At 47.9% G+C, this 22,295-nt stretch overlaps 2 protein-coding genes across 2 annotated transcripts in view; one reads left to right on the plus strand and one right to left on the minus strand.

The window, feature by feature from the left end:
* COL4A1 (collagen type IV alpha 1 chain) overlaps nt 1-13,985 on the minus strand; it is a 152,585-nt gene extending 138,600 nt beyond the window's left edge. Inside the window, exon 1 of the mRNA XM_045377065.3 lies at nt 13,762-13,985. Within this exon, the coding sequence (XP_045233000.2) occupies nt 13,762-13,845 (84 nt within the window). The 5' untranslated portion in view covers nt 13,846-13,985. The remainder of the gene's footprint in view (nt 1-13,761) is intronic.
* A 125-nt stretch (nt 13,986-14,110) lies between these two features.
* Nucleotides 14,111-22,295, plus strand: part of COL4A2 (collagen type IV alpha 2 chain) — a 202,120-nt gene continuing 193,935 nt past the window's right edge. The window contains exons 1-3 of the mRNA XM_005586239.4: nt 14,111-14,345; nt 14,677-14,764; nt 14,885-14,939. Coding sequence (XP_005586296.3) covers nt 14,721-14,764; nt 14,885-14,939 — 99 coding nt within the window. The 5' untranslated portion in view covers nt 14,111-14,345; nt 14,677-14,720. The remainder of the gene's footprint in view (nt 14,346-14,676; nt 14,765-14,884; nt 14,940-22,295) is intronic.

The raw sequence follows: 22,295 nt of genomic DNA on the forward strand, positions 1-22,295 counted from the left end.
ATAGCAACTTTTCATAAAAGTGTTCACAGAAACACCTCTCCTGTGACCAGACCCAGCTTCTTTAGTGGGTTATTTACTTCATGTCTGCCTCTTCAAGATATCTGAGCTGGGTTCCTAGAGTCATCATCATCGCCGGGTTCCACCATCTGCAGATGAATCAATCTAGATTCACCTTCAAATTTCCATTTTCTAGCATGACCTTGACAACCAATTAGTCAATCAGCAGACACTTACTGAGCATAGATTCTACATGGCGATGCTCAGATACTGTGCCATCCCTGGAGGGGCATGGAGAAAGAAACCAAAATGCAGCTGAGAAGATGGGGTCTGCACACATGCCTTTCGAGAGATTCATGCCAAACATTTTATACAAACAATAAGATTAACATTCGCCAAAACTGTCTTTCCAACGGACTTTCCCACCACCCTCAGAAGTGCCTGCATCCTGCCTGCCGCTGAGAGCCAAAGCTTTGGAAGCATTGTCAAATTTAGCTCTATTCTTATCTACTGCCAAATTCAGGGTCTTCTTCCTTGGGAAATATTTTCGACAGTTCTTACTATAAAAATCTGCTACCAAGTCCCTCTAGACCAGCAGTCTGTGGCATACATCTCTGAGAATGTGATAAAAGTTCCAGGCATTGTCTTCTTAAAAAGGCACTTGTGCACAGATTCATAAAAATGTGCATATGATCTCAAGGGGTTCACGGACCCCCCCCCCCAAAAGAGGCCATGCTGTGGTCTAGACTGGACTATAGTTTCTTGACTCTCAACTTTTCATATATTTCTAATCTGGGGATGGGTGTTTTTATTAGTCCATTCTCGCACTGCTATAAAGATACTACTTGAGACTGGGTAATTTATAAAGAAAGGAGATTTAATTAACTGACAGTTCTGCACAGCTGGTAGACCTCAGGAAACTTACAATCATGGTGGAAGGCAAAGGGGAGGCAAGGCATGTCTTACATGGTAGCAGGAGAGAGAGCGAAGGAGAAAGTACAAGTTTTAAAATCATCAAATCTCATGAGAACTCACTCACTATCATGAGACCAGCATGGGGGAAAACTGCCCCCATAATCTAATCATCTCCCACCAGGTCCCTCCCTCAACACATAGGGAGGGACAGGAACTCAAAGGATGATGACTGGCAGGTAGGCAGATGGGATCAATGGTTCATCAAGTCAATTATCTCTACGTAAAGGGTCAGAAGAAACAGGACATGTCCAGGGTTCTCACTAGCATGCAAAGGCAACTGCCAGGTAATGTATGTCACTTAATAGCCAAAGATATCATGCCTCAAATTCATAAGTATATTCTAGAACTGTGGGAAAATAAATTGGTTGTTATTTTTTTAAAATCTCAATTCCCACCTACACAACTTACCCAGAGTACCCCCTAAAAGCGCAGTCACTCTTTTTCAACTAGTGATAAATGCTGGATACCATTCAAGGTCACCTGGCAGGAACGCTTAGTCCACTGCCCAGTGCCACCGCTGGGGGCTGGAAGCTTAGCCCTCCCATGCAAATTAGCAAAGTCCCAAAGCTTAGGCAAATATGACCAAAGATGCGTAGGACTGTGGCACCTAGAGAAGTGTTTCTGGACGTCTGCAGGCTGCCAAAGCTGGGGGCTCGCACCTGTGGCATCACTCTGACCCAGGGAAGAGTCGGTAAAATGTTGTAGAGCTAGCGGCTGCTGCATCTACCTAGAAGGCTATGAATAATAAGAAACTCAACCTAACTGCTTTGTCAACTACAGCTTTCAAGTTAATGCTACAGTTTCTGAAATGGCACAAGTGCACATCATATAGGACTAGAAAATGTTGTATTAAAAATTTGACATTATCTTCTAGGAGTTACTGCCAATCATCTGACTTGATATGACACTTGACTCTGCTCGGAGACGGCAGATAGGCTCAGATACGGCAACCCGAACTCAGGGTTTGAACATGCTGCTTGAACATATTGGAAACACCAGCTAATCTTCCTCACTCTGACATTTTAAGAAGACAATTGTCAATTAAGGAATCAAATTAAGGACCATTTCTACAATTATTTTCCACCCAAAAGGCTCAGTAACCTAACACAGTTCATCAGAGCTTTTCACATTATACCCTTTCCCTTATTAACAGCTTGTCACTGTTGCAGGATAATGTGGGACATGCACTGCCAATTGTCCAGGACAATTCGCCAACATATTTTGCCAAGAACTTTGACCTGTGTTTCCTTGTTTAAGCCTCTGAGCATTCTCACAGCAACAGTTTTCATGTTTCTGATTCATTTATCCCTAACTCACAAATTAGGGGTTTTTTTGCCCAGGAAACCTTGTAAGCCTTGGTCCTCAGAACCACATTTTAATTTTGACTCTCAAAAAGGGCTCAAGTGCTCATTGTGACCAGAACTCCTCCAGGTTTGAGCAGGTGCTGAGCTGGAGGAGACAAGCCCCGAATTTCTTGGGCTGCCATACATTGTGACAGTCTATCCCTGAGGGTTGCCATTGTGCAGCGACGGGGGCACAACCACTTGGGTCCTGTGGAACTAGAGGTCTGGGGTGTGTCCCTGATGATTACAAAAGCATCTCTTCTCTCTGCCTGCCTCCTGCCCCTTCACACAGGGTCCAGCTAACATGGCCAAAGAGCAACACAATTTTAAGGCAAAGGACAACATTCTTGCATCATTACAGTTGTGACACACAACATCCTCATCAAAGTGCCAGGAAGTCTTGCATGTTGGAGAAACACATTTGCTGTCCACAGCCTCCCTCCCGTTCCCACATCTGGTATTTCCACATCTGATGGTTTCATCCATCCTAAATCCAAGTGGTATTTCCCATGGCCAGCTTTGCTTAATTCCCAGGGAAGACAGAAGAACCCTGCAAACTCATTTCCTACTGGAGAGATATTTCAAAATTTCCAAAAATTGAAACAATTCAATGTCTGTTAGTCTCATGAATGTACTTTAGAGACACGATGTAGACACAATTTCCTATAAAGGACTCCAGTGTCTTCCTTACATTTACAACTATTTTAACAAAGCTGAATTTGGGAGGCTGAACCATCCCTAAAATAGCAAAGAGGGACATCCTTTTAAATAATTTCTAGTTCAGCACGATAAAAGGCAGAAACTGTTTTCTTCTCGAAGCCTAGGGCTCCATCTTGGAATACGTTAGGAATAGAATTGTGCCCTCAAAAATTACACACTCAAGATGTATTTAATTGTTTTAATATCATTATAATCCCAATATTTTGTAAATTATCCAAGAAGTTGATCTCATTTTAAGAAATAAAGTCATAGTAAAAGAAAGATGTTTTTCAGTCTTCATAGTTTTAAGTACATATGAATATCAATAGCATAATCATGCAACCAGTAGTAAAAGCTAACATTTTTTGAACGCTCATCTGAAGACACAGAGAGGCACAACAGTTTTTCCTCTGCACTCACAAGCTTCTGACACCAGCTGTGTGGGAGGTTTCCCCACATACCAAGTAAGCAATCAGTTCTTCAGGGGAGACCAGCTGGGCTTCCTTTAATTCCACTCAATTCTGATTCCATCTATCTGAAGACAGTATCAGCGCCCACAGATGAAGGCTCAGTCCCACAAGATTGCCCCACTTCAGACCCCATTGCCAGGAATAAATTGTCACCTATTCTTCCGTCCATCGGTTATAAATTGGAATTTCCATGAACCCCGCCTGGGGTTTGATTAATCTGCTAGGAAGGCTCACAGAACTCAGGGAAACCCTTATGTTCACTGATTTATTATAAAGGCTACTGTATTACAAAGGACACAGATGAATAGCCAGAGCATGGAAGAGAGGCACAGCGCAAGGTGTAGGGGAAGGGGCGGAGCTTCCAGCCCTACCAGGGCACGCCACCCTCTAGGAACAGCTCCACATCTTCAGCTGCGGGAAGCTCCCCAAGCCCAGTCTTTTTGGGCTTTCGTGGAAGCCTCCTTACAGGGACATGATTGATTAAATCATTGGCTACTGGTAATTAACTCAACCTCCTACCCCGTCCCTCTCCCCAGAGGTGGTGAGTGGGGCTGAATCCATCCTTTAGCCTGCCTTGGTCTTTCCCAGGGACCAGCCCACCTCTGAAGCTGTGGTGGGGGGTGGGTGGGGCAGCCACCAGTCAATTCATTAACATACAAAGACACTTATCACTTCAGAGATTCCAAAAATTTTAGGAGTTGTATGCCAAAAAACAAGAGGAAGACCAAAGATCTACTTCACAGTATGAAATGTTTATGGCTGTCACTCATTAACCAGTATCACCTGTCTTCCACCTTCACAACACAATAAACGAACACATTATCATCCCTCATGGATAATGGGGAAACTGAGGCACAGAGAAGTTAAGAAGGTTGCCCAAGGTCAAACAGCTAGTTGCTCTTTGGGCAAATAAATTTATTTTTATTAATTTTGTTATTAAAATCCATCATTAAAACGGTCATCAAAAATTCAAATCCATCTCATCTGAATCCAGAGTCCAAAACCATATGATGCCCTTTGCAGAGTCTCAGAACCTAAATGAAAAGATCTGGAGCCAGAAGAGAACTGTGCAAGCGCTAAATTTTCAACGTAACATCTATCACACCATTACCAAAATTACTCACTTTAATTCGGGCACATGCCCAACCGCAAAGTGGAAGAGCAATCCTAACCACCTGCATATTTCCTAATCCAGAGTAAGCACTGAACACACATTTATTGAACAAATTTTAAATGCCAGAAACGAGATACTGAGCTCTCAAACTATGACTTTCCACTTTGTTTTCATCTGAATTCTTACTCTTAATCGTTTTACGTTCATTGATGTGGAAAAAAAATGAAAAGAAAAGAAAGAAATGGGCTTTTGGTTACAAACTGGCTTCTGGCCTAGGACAATACCCAAAGTTATTTATGTTTTAAATAAATGATCTAGTCAAGAGAAAAAAAAATCCATATATCGTAATATATTACTTGATAACCTCCATGAAAAAAGAAAATATGATCAACATGAAATAATGAAGAAGTATGAATTATAAAATTTTTTTTAAAGTTTTGAAAGCCTAAATTCCAGAAGAAATAACAATCTTATTATTTTCAAGTATTTGGGAAAACAAAATCTAATTATTATGGAGGCGCCCAATGGCTATTTAGTCAGACTAGACTCGCTTTAACAATTGATAAAAAGCATCTGGCATTAGCATAATGTTTACATGAAAAACATGTTTGTTAGAGATAAGCTAGGGATGAGAAATACTTCAAGAAGATAGCCCACTACATATCCTACATAATAAAAACTGTGTCATCCCCTTTTCCAGAGAATATTATTGATTCTGGACCGGGTTTGTGTATGTACCCGAAATAAATCAGATGCTGAGGCTTAACGAACCATTCCGTGGATGGTATTTTCCCCCCATCACTGACCCATTTTCCTGCTTTGGTAAGTTTATCTTCATTGTTTAGGCCATTTCTGGACTAAAATTTAGCAGTTATTTTAAACCACTAACCCTGAAGGATCTTTAATCTCCAGAAACCGGATTTGGTAGTCGTAAGATTCCTCACCAGGCCTGGAGGAGGTGGGAAGGAGGTAGAGGTGGGAAGGAGGTAGAGGACCCATGCTCAGGGTCCTGCGTCCCAGGGCCCACTGACTGGTTCTGCCCTGGGTTGGCCTCTGAGCTAGGGCGCTGAGCGCATCCTGAGCAGGTGTGCGAGCTCACAGGCTCACCACAGAGGATGGCAAAACTCAGACTGAAAGCAGATCAGTTCTGAGAAACCCATGCCAGGCTCCCGAAGAGGGGAGAAGGCCACGGAGGGCAGAGTCTGCTCCAGGCACCGCTGCCCTCTCCAGATTCACTCAGGAGCCTCCACTTCAACCTTCTTCCCCCGCCCATCTGACCTTCCAAACTGCACCACACAGCTGGAACCGGGATTGCCGGCAGCAGCAGAAACCAATGGAAAAAAAGGACAAAGAGAGAACTGGGAGGGCCATGTTACACGCAGGGGTTCAGCCTCAAAGTGAGTGCAAACTAACAGGTGCAGGCCTGCACCTAACGTTGCACAAGCCGCTGCCGCCGCAGTGAAAGAAGTCGGGCTATCAGTAGCCGCAGCCTCACCTGCTAGGAATGCAGATTCTCGGCATACCCCACACCTCCAAAAACAGAAGCTCTGGGGCTGTTTCATGGAGCCCTCCAGCTGATGCTGATGTGAGCTCACGTTGGACAACGGCTGGTGAAGGAGATCCTTGTGTGGGCCTTTCCAGCCCCAAGCGGTCTCGATGTCATTACTTTGCTGTTTATGCTTCTGAATTTGTCTTTAATTTAAGAGTAGTACGTGGCACAAAGCAAGCTGGGTATAACTGCTTGACAGACATTAACTCACTTAATCCTTACATTTGCTCCCTAAGGAAAGCAACTGCCCTCATCCCCATCATACAGATGAGGAAGACCAGGGCCCACACATTTCCCTGCAGGGCCTGTGACTGGTGCACAACCAGCGTGTCCCTGGACCGTCTCCTCTCTGGATGCAGTTGACGCACTGCCATCGCCTTTCCAAAAAGTTGTGTCCACATCTGACCTGTTAATGCCAGCTTCTTTGAGAAACAGACTTTTCTTTTGCCAGACTAATCGTAGGGTCCTTAGTCTGGTGGCAGCAAGTATGTCACACACAACTCCGTATTAATTCTGTAACACTAAAATGGCATTGCATTCTTTAAAAAATTCTAAAATGCAACTCAAAAATTCAAGCTAATGATAAAAGAGAGTTGTTTATATTTTAAAATGACATTTCAAAGCTGCTGCTCTTGGATGATGTGAAAATAAATGCTCCTGTGCTCAGAAATAAAGCATCACTTGCATACAAGGGGAACTGTGGATTTTAAAATAAATTTTGATTATCTTATATTACATAGTAATATATATAAATAATTATTAGAGATGTAAAAACCAAATCTTCCACCAATTAGATCAGATATTAATATTATTTATTCAACAAATATGAAGGGAAAATACCAAAATGGTCATCATTGGGTTTATCTGTACAACGCTGAAACAGAAACAAATATCGACCTAGTACCTTCAAAAACGCCCCATGTGCTGAATGTGAGTGTTAGGTGAGGTTTATCTGTCTGCAATGAGGATACATGGTATTCTCCTCTGAATGTGCATCATCTGTCATTTTTTTCTGAATGTGGATCATCTCTGGGGATGAGTGTGGCTGCTGGGAAAAGTTTGTGGAAATAGCTTTCAAAACATTGAATTACAGTTAGAACACACTGGGTTTTGTTCTTCACAAAGGAATATCCTTGTTTTCTAAAGCAGAAACTTAATAAAATCTTTAAACAATTTTAATTGTGTCCAATACAGGAATACTGTGCCTCCAGATCTTCTGCTGAATTGGGCAATGTTTATTTAAGTTAGCTGCACTCTCTATGAGTGAATATACAAATGGCTTCCCCAATTGTTGGTGTATTTAGTGAAATGAAAATAGAGCAACTGACATCAAACTGGATGCTTCCAGCTCACAGCCAGTATCTCTAGCTGTGGTCCTTGCTAAAATAAGTGGCCATGGTACACTAAGATATGTATGTACATGTATTACTAAACAATGATAATTTTACAAATGAACAATGTGCTGATTCCAAGGGCAACGGAAGATGAGGAGGTTGAATAGCCCTCCTTTATCAGGTAAGAGGTACAACAACAGATACACAAAAGCCCAAGCGGCCTGGAAAAGATTGCTTTAATATCCGATTTGGACACTTGGCATTTGTCTTGTACCTTAAAGATAACGTGAGCTTTAAAACTCAGAAAAAATAAAATGTTTTTATAGTATGCAGATTAAAAACCAAATCCAGCAAAGCTTCCACAGAGAATATTACTAAACCACGGAATAAACTATTTACATAAAGTGTTCAGCAGTGTACATATTTCCAAGTCATGTTTAGTCTGTGGTGGAATATCTACTCCAAATTCCAAATTAAGGGGAAACACCCTAGTTTGCCCAGATTCATCTTTGTGTTCACTAATAATACCACAGAGGTGGATAGTGTAAGCCAGCAGGCACTCCCTCTAGGACACTCCGGGGGTTGGAGGGGGGACTCCCAAGAGAATGGCAGCTAGAAAATTGAACCAATCACAAGTAATTAATTCCCGATTTCCTCCTCTGTGTTGGGCACTCTCCCAAACATGGTGGGGTGCTTTAAAAAGAAGATTATGTCCTGGCAAGTGTTGGAACCAAGACACAAATGACAATGTAACTCCAAGCCATGTGGCAGCAACCACAACCAGCATTTCTCGAGTTCTTACTTCATGTGTGCATGCTCTCCCTAGACATGGCGATTACCCTCACTGTATGTATTAGAGACTCCAAGCTCAAAGAGATTACACTGCTACTGAATGGCAGAGCAAGAACTGCAATTTAGGCCGGATTTTTTAAAATCCAGATAGTCAACAATATTTCACATTACCACTGTCTGACTCGAGAGGGGACTGCATGGAAAAGAGGCAGGCTGAGAACTGTTTTAGGAGCTTCAGTGGAATGCATGCAAGCCGAGGGAAGACAAGAGGACACTGCAGGCCGGGGAGCAGGAGAAGATGAAACAGCTTCTGTGGAACGCAGAGATGAGTCCTTCCTTACAGTAACCAAAGCCGTATGTCGAGGAGTAGCAAGGAATGAGGCCAGAAAAATTTGCAGATCCGTACCACAAAGGGAATGCACAGCCAAGCCCAAAAGAGGTGGAGCCCCAGTGAGACAGTAGGTGGCCATCGGCAGATACTGAACCAGCAAGTCTATGGCCATAACTGAGGGAATTGAAGGCAATTAGCCTCTCACACCCTGAGGGATGGGCTGGAGAGCAGGAGAGCTGGGAGGAGGGGCAGGGCCACCGGGGTTCGGTGGTGATCCTGGCACAAGGCAAAGAGAGCTGGAAAGGAGTCCCAGCCATGGGAAGGGAGTCCCAGCCATGGGAAGGGAAAGCTACGGGTGCCTCTGGGAAGCATCCAGAAAGAAGAAGTGGGAGACTCTGTGACTGAGCAGACACGGAGGATAAAGAGGAAAGGCTAAAGCCTCATAGTCTCTGGGCTCTGTATCCAGAAACATCAGGGGGCACACCAGGACCAAAATGGCAGAGTTGGGAAGGGTGGTCAGTCTGGGTAAAAGAAGAGTTCAGTCCCGAACATATTTGCTCGGTTTGAGATCAAAGCAAGACAGCCAAGGGGAGGTGTCGCATGGAAATGTGAAGACATTGAACTGGAGTTCAAGAAAGAGGTCTGGAGTCCCCTTCAGGGAGTAAAGGTGCATCATGGAGCAGATCCCCGGTGGAAGTTAGAGAGTGCAAAGAACAAAGAGAAGCATGCAGGGCTGCCCCTGCGGCTCACCCACACTGAGGGGCATGGGAAGAGGAAGAAGACAGAAGCAGAGACACGGAAAGATCGCTAGGAGGGACCCACGTCCCAGAGTTAGGACGAGGAGAACAATGGAGGGAAACGAGGCTGGAACCAGCTCACTGTGTACCATACTATCAAAGTCTTCACCCCAAAGTCATTCCTACAGTGTCAAAAGCCTCAGAAGAAACTCACCATTAAAACATGTTCTGGTTTATATCCCTTTTCATTGTATGCATAAGAATGGTAGGAATATGTCTTTTGTATTGTTCTATAGTTGACATTTTTTCGTGGTTGTTTAATAATAGCAGGAAGAACAATGCTCTAACATTATTTTAGGTATTCTATTGTTGCTTGAGCTGACTCTAGCTCAAGAACTCAAAATACCAAACCTCCTTGTGAGACATTTTAATGAGGTTAATCCTTCTTCAATTTGGGGAACAATTATTATAACAAATATCATAGAATTCATCAAAACGGCTGTTGTCGTTTATTCACTTCTTGATGTTCTTCCACTGTCTACAAAGTTTTGTCTTAGATCATCACTGGTGGGTTCCATTTGTCTGCAAAACCTTCACCAGCTCTTAACTAAATAACTGAACTTGTTATGACTATCCTTGCCAGTTCTCAGCAATTTGCCAACAGTCTTGTTAATGAATAATGTAGGGTTCTGTGAATTCCCTCATGGCCTGGCTCAAGTACGGGTAGGTTTTCTGGGTCAGTTCCTAAAGGCACTCCTGACTAGAATCAGTCATCCATGCCGCAACTTTCCAAACATCCCCTGCCTGCCTACCTGTCACCTCCGAGAAAAGGGACAGGACCACATACTGGGGCCTCAGTTGGAGCTGGGAGCTCTTTTTTATCACTGGTCTCCTAAACCCTACCCTTCCAATTCTTTCCACCCCTCTGAGAGCAAAGTTCAGCCACCAAGATTGTTAACCAGAGAAACAATGACATCTTGGCATCTCAAAGGAGCAAACTTGAAGGTCATCTTTCAGTGCAAAGACCCTTAGACTTGAGAGTGGACAGGCAGAATGGCCATGCCTTCTGTGGACGGTACACCATCACAGCGCACATGGAAATGACATGCTGGTGTATAGTTCCTATTTCTCTCTCATATCTCAGAGGCAGAAGGTCCTCCCAGAAGTTTCCTCTGAGTTCCTCAAAGCTGCATTCGGTGTTCCTATAGCCCTTCGATTCCCTTGATTGTGACATTTACCAGCCTGAGTTAGACTTGTCTGTTTCTTTTCCAGTATTTCTCACTAGACCTTCCTGCGGACAGAGAGTGGGGGTGAGTCCCTGCCGCATGGCCAGCACCTGGCAAGGTCATGGCAGGAAGGAGGTGTTCCAGATGCACGTGTGGAATGAAGGAAGGCACAAACGGGTCCGTGTGAGGACGGAACAGATCTGTCAGGGAAACTGAGGTATAGAGTTCAATGAGTACCTCCAAATCCTCTGCTTTTTAAAGCAGGTATAAATGTAAGATCCTCTGGTGCCTAAAGCACACTCATTCTGTGTACCTGTAACTATTAATAATGCATAGCACTGGTAATTCCGTGAATCTAGTCAGAGCACATGAACACTGTGTCTTCTGGTTGGTCTTAAAGTTATGTCCCTTCACCCTAGTCCAATTCCATCTATTAATAAACAGCTTGCAGACGTAAGGAATAGCTTCACCGGTATCACTCCTGAGATCCTGGGCAATGCTGCTCTTGTTGGGACTGATTCAGAAAACAGCCTTCTCATCTAAACTACATTTCCAGTAGAACATGGTCCATACTTATATGGAAATGAAATCTCACTTAGTTTGAACTCTAGGTCATTCAGTCCCAGAGGTGGTGACTAATGGTCAGGAGATGACAATATTGCTGGACAAGCATCACCACACTGAGGGGAAAGTTCACATTTCTAATCCTGAGAAATAATCTGTTAAGAAGCATCACACAGAACCAGCTAGAGGGGAGTGTGAAGGCTGCTGAAGGAAGGGTTCATTCCACCCAGTGCAACTGTGTGACTAAGAGCAGAGGGTGCTCGCCATCAGAACACTACTGGCACGTGTTTGTCTGGAGCCTGCAAGCTATTCCTCCTTTCTTGCTAAAGAAAAGTGGAGGAAGGGAGGAGCGGGGAGTAGAGTGGTAGGTTCAGCATGGGATGAAATCAATGGTTTAGAAAATCCACCCATGAGTACATAAACAATATGACCATAGCAGATACAGCAAATATAAAATTAAACAGCCTTTCATGAAGAAAAAACAGTAAGTGCAATTCATGCCTGGCACACAGCAGGTGATGTCTGGATGTACAAATGCAGGTGAAGTGCGATTCAGACAGTGCAAAGGAGAGGTAAGCCAACAGTCACTTCCACTGGCTTCTGAATTAGGATCTGATCAAATCCTCAGCATCTTATCATTCAAAATGTACTTTTAAATTATGTTTTGCTTGGATCAGTGTTGAAGCTATTTCAGTGTTATGGTATATCTAACAGCTGATTTTGGAAGGAGGTAAGCCAAAATGTTCTTGATGGCATGAAAAGTGAGACAAATTTTAAAATTAGGCAGATTCAGTTTTTAAGTGATTTTCTTGTATACCCATACGTCATCTGCACATTAAGCACTTTTCTCTAATTAAACCAGGGAAAATACAGAGTAACAATAATATCTGTGAGGTCAGCTGTGATCAGAACTGCCCACATGCTGCATCTCTTAAAAACAGTCCATGGCACCTCAAGGGACACAGCAAAGCCAGTGGCCGGGAATGTAATTGAGCTTTAGGAAATGATTAAAGGGAATTAAAATTATCTCCAACTCAACATTAACGCATTTGATTTCCCGGGTGAGAACAGGATTTGCGTAACTGAGTGGTTCTTTCTTTCTACAGTCCTGAATGTTTGGAAAGTCAGCTCTTACAGTTAGCTTTGCTTTGCTAACATTATCCATCAGAAAATCGAAATGCAAACGGCTCCTATTTCCCAGTGAGGAACTTTCTCTGATTTACCTTACCATCATCAGGCTTCACCATCTCGAACCTTGGAAGCGTTCAATCTTTTGGTCAATATTTCTAGACCAAAATAAAGTGCTCTCAAGCCTGCTCTCTGGAAAGTTTTGTCATCTCTACCAAAGTGTGTTTAAATAACCGACTATGAAATTTGGGGAGACTGGGCTGGGAGGAACAATCTCAAGTTAATTGCTGATGTAATGTAAAAGCCCCCAATGGAGAAGCTGCCTCCAGGGAGACAAGCTCTCAATTAGGAGATGTGTGTGTAGTTCTCTCTGGCATGTAACAGTTAACAATTTCTATACAGTTAGGTGAATTTAGTGAATATCATTCTTGCAGGAGAGAAGAAAAAAATTTTTTAAAAAGGAAAACAAAGAACAAGATTAAGAACAGTAAAATAATAAGTATGGAAAATCTGGTAAGTAGCAAAAATCATTTTTAAGCATTTGAGGGAGAAACTGCAAAATGTGTTCAGAAGCCACACCTTCCGGGCTGTGGGACTGCATGGCTGTGACACTGAGCAACAGCTGAAGTCTTTACTCTCTCGGAGGGGAAGGAAAAAAGGAAACAACAGTCAGTCCAGGCTTGTCCACGGCTGGAAGCCTCGACTCCTGCAAACCGATCTCCCAGATCCTTTCTGGGCAAGCACATAACCAGAGGAAATGAAAACTAGAAAAACAATTTGTGCATGGAACAATGACACGGAGTTTCACTTTGGTTTCATGCTCAAATATGAATGTGGCTATAATTTTTTAAAAAATGTATTAATAGAAGGCAACGAGTTGAGGATGGTGGCTTCTTCAAGCGGGGCGTCCAGAAGAGCCCTACTTCTGCCTTGGAGCGCGCCTTAGGCAGCAGTCGTGGGAAAGCTCAGATACAGCTGTTTCCAGGCAAAGGGCCCAGAGCTTTTCAGCCTCAGCCACCAGGGTCTCCAGACAAGGAGAAATACACCCAAAGCTGCTCCCAGGCGCTAGGAGCTTGGAGCTCCCAATGTGGGTCTCTGAGCAGCACGAGGTGGGCGCTCCCGCCCCTCCCGCCCCCAACTCCCTCGCGCACCCGGGACGGGTGAAGGCGCCCAGTCGCCGAGCATCACCGCGACGCGGGTTCAAATCCCGCCGGCTCCCCGGCACCCTCTCCCCGCCACAGCGCGGGCTGTTTCTCCTCCTTTCCCCGGAGGAGTTCCCTAACTCTCCAGTACCCATACCATAACAAAGGAGGCTCGGTCCCCCAATGCGCGATCGTAGCCTACAGGGACCCCCAGAGAGCACCGGCCCAGAGAATGCACCTGGTCGTGCCACGCGCGACCGCCGAGGGGCAGGCGGACGGCTCCTGGCGCGGACAAAGGGGCCTCTCGGGGCGCCCAGGCTCGGGGCGGGACGCGGGGAGCGGAGCTGGCCGGGGACTCACCTTCGCAGCGGCCCGGCTGTGCTCCTCGTGGAGCAGAAGGGCGGCGGGCAGCAGCAGCAGCCAGACGCTGAGCCGGGGCCCCATGGTGGCGCGCCCGAGGCGGCGGGGGACGGCGGGGGACGGCTGCCGGGCGTGCGGGGGCCGCGGCGGGCAGCTAGCTCTCGGAAGGCCGGACTTCCAGCGCTGCGCACCGTCCCGGGTGCGGCGGCTCCAAGCGGAGACCTGAGCGCGGCGGGCCGAGCTCCCCAATTTGTTGGCGCTGCCCCCTCCCCCCGGCGGTGCGCGGGCGGCGCCTCAAAGGGGAGGACCCTGCGGCGCGGGTAAGAGGCGGCGGGAGCGCGCGGCTCGGGAGTGTGGCCGCTGTGCGCCGGGACACCAGGGCTCCGCGCTCCGCACTCAGAGGCTCCCGCGTCCCAACCCGCGCGCTCGCGGATCCAGGCCGAGGACCGAGAGGGGCCGCCTGAGGCCCCGGGGCCGCCGCCCAGGGAGTCCAGCAAGGCCGGCCGCCCTGCCGGTGTGCCGCCGGCGGGTGCTTCTGGAAGGGCCAATGCGCGCGGGCAGCTGCCCCTGAAGCCGACCCCGAGGTGAGAGCGACCCCCGAGCGGCGCCCAGACCCTAGCCCGAGAGCACCGGCTTGGAGCGCCCTGTGCAGGCTAGGGCTGCACGCTCTCGTGCTTGGGAGTAGAACGGGGGAGGGTGGGGGAGCGGAGACCGAGCTCCTCGGCCAAGCAGCACCCACCGGGGCCTAACGGGAGGCTCTCCTTCTTTCCGGGTCGTGGGGGGAACGGCCCTCTGGTCACGCCTGCATGCGGGGGGCGCACCGCGCAGTCTCCGCGTCTCGCGGACGGATACCAGCGGTGAGGATGGGTTGCGTCCCTCGTCCTGCGCTAAACTCGCTTTGTTTCTCGCCTCTAGGCTAAGAGGGACTGACCCGGGCCCAGAGTGGACAAACCGCCAGCATGGGGAGAGACCAGCGCGCGGTGGCCGGCCCTGCCCTACGGCGGTAAGCGACTTTCTGCCTGGTCCCCGTGGGTCCCCCGCGCATGGACCTTCCCTGTAACTCTCGGGGACGGACAAGCCGGGCCCGCACGCTCACGTGCCTCTTTCTCCCTTTCTCGTGCAGGTGGCTGCTGCTGGGGACAGTGACCGTGGGGTTCCTTGCCCAGGGCGTCTTGGCGGTAAGTCCTGGCTCCCGCTCCACGCGCTTGGACTTGCGCGCCCGAGAATGGTTGGGACGTTTGAGTGGCCGTGGAGAAGGCAGCTCGTCCGTGCGCTCCCGAGTGTGTGTGTGAGTGTGGGTGTTCGCCAGCCTGCCCACCCAGGTTCTGAGAAAGCTTGCTCTTCCCTCCTCGTGCTTTCCACCTTTCCTTCCCGTGGGTTCCCCGCGTCAATCCTGTGCTTTGCAGGCATCGGCCCTTTCAGGGGAGCTGAGAACTTAAAATGTAGCCTGAGGCACCGTTTTCGTTGCTTTGGGAAAAGCCGCAGCCGTAGAGGCCAGGAAAGAATGTCAGTCACTTGGCAGTGAGACGCCAGGCTTCGGGCGAAAAATGTTTTCCTGGAACTCGGGAGCTGGTGGGGAGGCTCTGTCACGGGCTGAGGGTTTTTTGTGTTTTTAAATGGGAGTCTCTGGGTAAAGGGGCGGGGCGAGGAGGCGAACAAGACAACCTTAGTGTTGTTTGAATAGAACCATTGCGAGGGAACAATGGCAGAAAAACCGCGTTTTCTCCCAAGTCCTGTTCCGGCCCTGGAAGATCTGCTCCGGGCGCCACTCTGGGCCCCTGTTCGCGGAGCCTGCCCCTCCACGCCGGCCATGCACAGCCCTGCCGATACCGTGGGTGCAGCTGGCCACTGCACTGCGAGAGGCTTTGTACATTTTATGCGTTTCGTTTAAAGAATAGGAGCCACTTTTACCGAGCTTTATGTAACCATGGCTTAAATGAACAGGTTTGCTGGGTGAATTTAGTGCAGTACTCGAATGTTTAGACAGGATCTGAAAGTGTAGGGAGCTTTCGGAGATGTCCGCTGCCCCTCCTCGCCTTACTGTGGCCTATGGAGTAGCTCTGCCTGTGGCTGCCAGGGCCCAGGTAGATTCCTCCTGGGAGCGGCCCCTCCCCTCCTCAGCGCGCACCGTGCCAGAGCAGCACGCAGGTACTAAGGGGAAAGGTGTTCGTGATTTCATTTGAATTCTGTTGTTTTTACATCGTTCTGCCCCAATGGAAAACAAACCAGGATTTTAAGGGCAGTGAGTGATGAGGAGCTACTCCCACTCGGGAAAGAGCTGCTAACTTTACTTTTCCGCTGCTGTTGGCTCCGGTTCAAAGCCCAGGTTGGGAAGTAAGAGGAGGACTCGGAGACTTTGACCAGAGCACTCCAGGCCAAAGTTTTCTTCCAGTTCAGTTGTGTCTCTCCGTCCCAGCCCCGACTTAAGATCAGAACCTAGATATTTGAAGTAGCCCAGTGACCCTGTGAATTCTAATGCACATGTCTGTGCTGCGTGTAAGATTTGTCTCAGATTTATGAACCAGAAGCAGTGCATGCACGCGCACGCACACACTCTCAAAGAAGGGGGCGATCCATAGAAAATACCAAATCGGGCTGTGTGTGCTTTGGTTGTACTGACACCCGCATCCCTTTGTCCGCTAGAGCCGCTTTTATAATTTCCATATGTTCGTGCCTAAGGATGGTGGGAGTCCCAGGAATTCTTTTGTGAACTCATCCTAAAATTGGTGGAAAGACCACCGACCACCTAGGTCTTCAAAAAACCTAGGTATTAGCCTGGGCGCGGCGGCTCGCACCTATAATCTTAGCACTTTGGGAGGCTGAGGCCTGCGGATTGCCTGAGCTCAGGAGTTCGAGACCATCCTGGAGGAAACACGGTAAAACCCTTTATCTACTAAAATACAAAAAATTAGCCAGGCATGGTGGTGCGTGCCTGTAATTCCAGCTACTCAGGAGGCTGAGGCACAAGAATTCCTTGAACCCAGGAGACGGAGGTTACAGGGAGTCGAAGTAGCCCCACTGCACTCCAGTCTGGGAGACGGAGCAAGACTCTGTCTAAAAACAGAACAAAACAAAACAAAAAAAAAGAAATAACAACAAGAAAAAACCCTAGGTACTAAACATAGCTCTGCCCTAATTTCTTAAATCCAGAGCCTCAGTTTCCATACTCTGAAGAAGTACGGCTTCTTACAGAGGCCAAGTACCCTAAGGCAGGTAGGACACCTCTGTGCCTCCCCAAAACCTCATCAATGCTGCAGGCTCACCCTCAGTCTCTTTGACTCTTTGATCTTGGGATAGGACCAAGAACATTGATTGCCCAGCAGAGCTTCTCAAAGTGCAGGCGCCTTAGAGCCCCAGACGTAAATCACCTGGAAAGGCTTGTTCAGAAGTCAGGTCCCCATCTCAGACCTTCTGGTCAGACATTCCGGGGTGGAGTCCAGGACTCCGCCTTCCCACATGATACCGGAATCTGGGAACCACTGAGCTAGAGTACTGGGTTGAGAGGCAGTTGAGATTACTTGCCAATTCACTTCATTTCCCTGGGATTTAGATTCTAACTCAACAAATAAAAATAGATCTTTTTAATCATTTTACTAGGGACCTACTAATATGTGTTGTTAAGAGACTTGTAGTTTGTTATGTTCAACAAGGGGCCGGTCTTCTGCTTACTTATTTGGTAACCACTGGCTTTAAAGGCTGTTTCTCATGAAATAATGTTTCAATTTTCGACTGTATTGTATCAATTAAGAATTTTTCTTAATTATGGCAAAGACTCTTTCCTGGGTAGGTCAGTTCAGGAAAAAGGGCTGCCGCCGGGTCCTTGAAAAGTTTTGTTTCAGAAGAGCTGAGCTAGGATGGGTAGTGAAGAGCCTGGGTGATTACTTATTGGGCACTTCCTGTGTGCCAATTACTCTATACTAATGCTTCTGATCCTCACAAGAAAGCACACTGATGAGCTAGGTAACTATTATTACCCCCATTTTACAGGTGAGAAAAGGCACAAAGGGTTTGCAGCCCTTGCCCAAGGTTCCTGTCTTTGTAACTGAATGAAACGGGTTAGAACTCAGGCCTCTTCCTCCATACTGAGCTTCCCAGGGCCTGAAAGGTGGCCGGGAGTTTGGCACTCCTGAGTTTCAGTCTTTGAGTCTCCTGGGGTGTGGGTGCTTTCTCCTTGGTCTTGACCTTGGACTAAGTGCAGCCGGCACTGATTCCTAGGAAGGAGGCTCTCCCCCTCCTTCCTCCTCTGCTTCTCCCACTCTGAGCATCAGGGGCACCGAGTGAAGGAGAGAAGCAAGACCTTTCCCAAAGGGAGGAAAGGAAGCTGAAATCCCACGGGGCAGCCTGGGCTCTGGACTCAGTGTGAACCCAGGTGCTTTGTGTGGGCACCTCAGGACACACTCCCTGCTGTCCAAGGTGCCTTTTCTAAAGGTGCCCTTGTTTGAATGCAGTGCCAAGATGCACAGAGTGCCTTCGTGTAAGGCAGTGTGACACAGGGGTCCCATCCCAGACTTGAGGCAGGTGACGGGGTGCAGTTCTCAGTTTGGTGGGCAACTGAGGGGCTGCCGCCTAGGGTGGGTACTCACCAAGCCTCTGCATCCTAGTTCTCTCCCCCAAAACGGAGGTGTTACTCATCCCACCCACCTCATAGATGGGAGTGCCGTGAGGTGTGTGGGTGCATGTGAAGTGCCTTGAGGGGCTGGCACAGCCCGGGAGCCAGGAGGTATCCCCTGGGCCTGTTTAAGGGACATCCCCTCGGCTGCCTGTTCTAACCTTCATGGAGGCTTAAAAGCACTCACTGTAGCCGCTGTGAGCATTGTCACTTATCTCCAGAGGCTGGCAGCAGCCTGAGGGATCAAATATGCAGCCAGCTGGGTGGTCACCTGAGGACCTCTGCCCGCAACCTGGGGCCACAAAGACGTGGGTTCACATAGGTATCAGTGCGGGGCCCCTGCCTGCCGCTTAGTTTCCAGGCTGTCCTCGGGGCTCCAGCCCCCAGAAATTCGCCTGACCTTCCTGTTGGTTGCCACCACCTTCCTTGCCCTCCAAGCCAGCAGCTGCGGTGGCAAGTCCTTTCCGCAGACTTTGGAACAGGGAAGAGATGTTCAGTGCCGCATGAGGCCCAGAGCTTTCTGTAAGGATCAGGAAGGACAGTTCTTTCCTACATTTCCTGGAGCTAAAGCTCTATTGCTCAAAAGATGGCCCTCTGAGAAGAGAAAAGCACGGATTCCTCCTCTGCTCGTGGATAAACGAGCGTATCTCAGCTCTCTGGAGGCTAGTCTTCCTCTGGGGGTGGCTTGCAGGACTTGGCCACGATAAATAATAGCAGAGATTTGTCAACAGCATCCCAGAACGAGAGGTGGGTAGGAAGGGCAAACTGGAAAGCGCGGGAGAGGAGAGAGGCTTTGTGCGACCAGGAGGCTATGTTTACCATCAGAGAGAGAGGTGAAGATCAAGGAAAAGGTTCTAGAATAGAAAAAAAGATTTTGCTGAAATAATAAAAATCAAAGGACTGTGTTTAATTGTGTTTCTGGGGAGAGGGAAAGAAAACGAGTGTGTAGTTTAAATAATAGAGAAACTCAAGGGAAAAGCTAAGTGCCATGGAGATTTAACTTTTCAACACTGTTGATAATGTAATGAAGAGATCACCACCTGGAAAGTGGTTTGGGAATGTCTCATTCTTTTTATCTGAAGAAGAATGTTTGTCTTTCATTAGAGGGTTAGAGAAAGCTCTGAAACTGGCCTCTTGCTTTGTGTCTGCTGGTGTCTGCTTGTGTGATCACTGCTGAAGGTGGGAGGCAGCGTCTGCAACCCCCGGCCTTGGCTGATTCAGCTTGTGAATCAGGGACCAGGAACGACGCAATAGTCTTGAGAGGCCATAAAGTCTAATCCAGGCTGTTGCTAACCAGGTTCTGACTTCAGGGCAAGACACTTCACGTGCTTTGGCTCTGGAGCCTGGAAGAGAATGTTGTGTGGTATGGATCTCTCAGGTGATCAAGATCCCATGAGTAAGTTAGAGAGTCAGCGGTGAGGGCTGGGCTGTGCAGGTGTGCTAAGACCTGTGAGGGTGAGCTGAGGTCTCCGCTGTGATGCTGGGGATAGAAAGCCCTTCCAGATACGCTCCAGAATAGAATTTATCCGGCCTGCACCAGGACCTCGCTTAGAAATCAATATGCCACATGGGACTTTTTATCTTCATGGTGTCAAGAAGCTTCTGGAATCCAGTAAATATGTGACACGTCTCAGTTGAGATGAGAGAAAGGACAGAGTTCCTGGATAGTCCCCTCTTGATGTTTCCCTTTGGTGGCCACCCCCGTCAGTTAATGAGACCCTCTCAGGACAGGTGACGGCCTAGGTGACTCACTGCTCTTGAGTTCATTGGTGACTCTGGAGGACTGTAATTTTTATTTTGGTTACCCATGAAAGAAGAAGGCAGTGTCTAATTTTAGGGAGACTTCATGGGTGTCTCCAGTCCTGTTGATGTGGTCAGAGAGTGAATTTCAAAGGAAGTGCGAACAGCCCATATCCACCCAGCAGGCTCCTACCCAGGTGCTGGGTTCTAGCCCCTCCCCTGTCTCCTGAGCTCCTGGCTGGCTCCTGAGTGCTCTGCTTCAATGTCTTCTGTTGCCTTGGATGAGGCTGGCTTTTGAAGCAACAAGCTTTTTGGTAAAACCTGTTCCTTTTAAGTGCAGTGTGGTATCCTGGGGCGGGTCCTGGGACAGAAAAACTACACTAGTGGAAAAACCGGTGAGATTCCAGTGGAGTCTGCAGTTCAGTGTGATAATGTTAATTTCTGTACCAGTGTTAATTTCTTAGTTTTTACAAAAATGTGCCATAGTTTCATAAAATGTCAATATGACATCATGATGTCTGGGTGCAGGGTACACAGGGACTCTCCGTACTCTCTTTGCAACTCTTCTGCAAATGTCAGTTGCTTCAGAATTTTAAAATGCTCCCAGAAGTCATCAGCCAGTCACATTTGGTGTGCATGAGTCAGATGGACAAGTGCGTGGAGAAGGCTGAAAAACAGCCACTCTCGAGTGAGCAGATGTGGGCAGCAAGAGGAAAATGTTGCTCCCATTCTTTTCTCTAATAGAGTAAGTGAACAGAAGTCCCTTTCGCTGAGTGGAAAATACAGGAGAGGTAGACCCAAGCGAAGCCTGAGTAAAGGGATTTTTGTCCCCTGACCGTGGTTGGAGTCGTCTATGAAGATGAGGAGGTTTCCCTGTGGAGTTTCTCAGCACCGCGTGGGAGGCCCGGTGGAGCTGTCATGGGGCCTCTTCCTCACTGGGGTGGGAAATGGCTGCTCCATTGTTTTCCTGAGCCCAGGATGGAAGGGCAGGCTTGTATTAGAGTGTTGCTGCAAGGACAGAAAACATGACTGTGGAGGAGCCCGGTGCTGCTCATACCCGCTCACCCTTAGGAACGCATCAGGCAGTACCTTCGTGCCCTTCTGGGCAGCACAGAACGGGAGCCCCCTTCCCGCCTGCTTAGGAAACCCCATGGGCCACAGGGACGGGCAGCTGGCAGGTGGCTGGTGGAGGACTTAGGCCGCCTGCACATGTGGCTCCTGAGCGCCCTGCCTCAGTGTCTTCTGTTGCCTTGGATGAGGCTGGCTTTTGAAGCAACAAGCTTTTTGGTAAAACCTGCTCCTTTTAAGTGCAGTGTGGTATCCTGGGGCGGGTCCTGGGACAGAAAAACTACACTAGTGGAAAAACCGATGAGATTCCAGTGGAGTCTGCAGTTCAATGTGATAATGTTAATTTCTTAGTTTTTACAAAAATGTGCCATAGTTTTGCATTGCTGCAGGCCATGGCGGTGGGATTCGGAGTCCCAGCCTGTCAGTGGCCACAGCTCCTGTGTTAATTAGGGGCCAAGGGAAAGGGGCCCAGAATGAGGATAGCCAGTGGCCAGTGGCGGTTGCCTTGCATGGTTGCCTGTCATCACCCTGCCATTGATAACTGGAAATGAGAAGCATGAGCGGAGCCACCTCTGCCTGACCCCTGCCAGTTCTGCTCTGCACACCCTGACTGCACTCCAGGCCTTCGTCTCTGGGGGATAAGGATGGCCTGTCCCTTTCTACCAGGTGACCCGCAGCAGGTATCACACACCTGCACATGCCTGGAGCCTCTGTCCTTTGCAGTTGAGGCCCATTTCAGGGTCTAGCTAAAGTGTCTTCTCCACGGATAGGATTTTATATTCTTTAGGATCAAGGATTATAAGTCATGATTGTAACTCCCATAGACTTGAAACATTTGTCTTCACCCACCATCCACCTTTTTGTTTGTTTGTTTTTGTTTTTGTTTTTGTTTCTGAGACAGAGTTTCGCTCCATCACCCAGGCTGGAGTGCAGTGGCGTGATCTCGGCTCCCTGCAAACTCTGCCTCCTGGGTTCAAGCAATTCGCCTGCCTCGGCCTTCCAAGTAGCTGGGATTACAGGCACAAGCCACCATTCCCAGCTAATTTGTGTATTTTTAGTAGAGACGGGTTTTACCATGTTGGCCAGGCTGGTCTCGAACTCCTAACCTCAGGTGATC

Source organism: Macaca fascicularis, chromosome 17 (assembly GCF_037993035.2).
Source record: "Macaca fascicularis isolate 582-1 chromosome 17, T2T-MFA8v1.1".
Taxonomy (NCBI): Eukaryota; Metazoa; Chordata; class Mammalia; order Primates; family Cercopithecidae; genus Macaca; species Macaca fascicularis.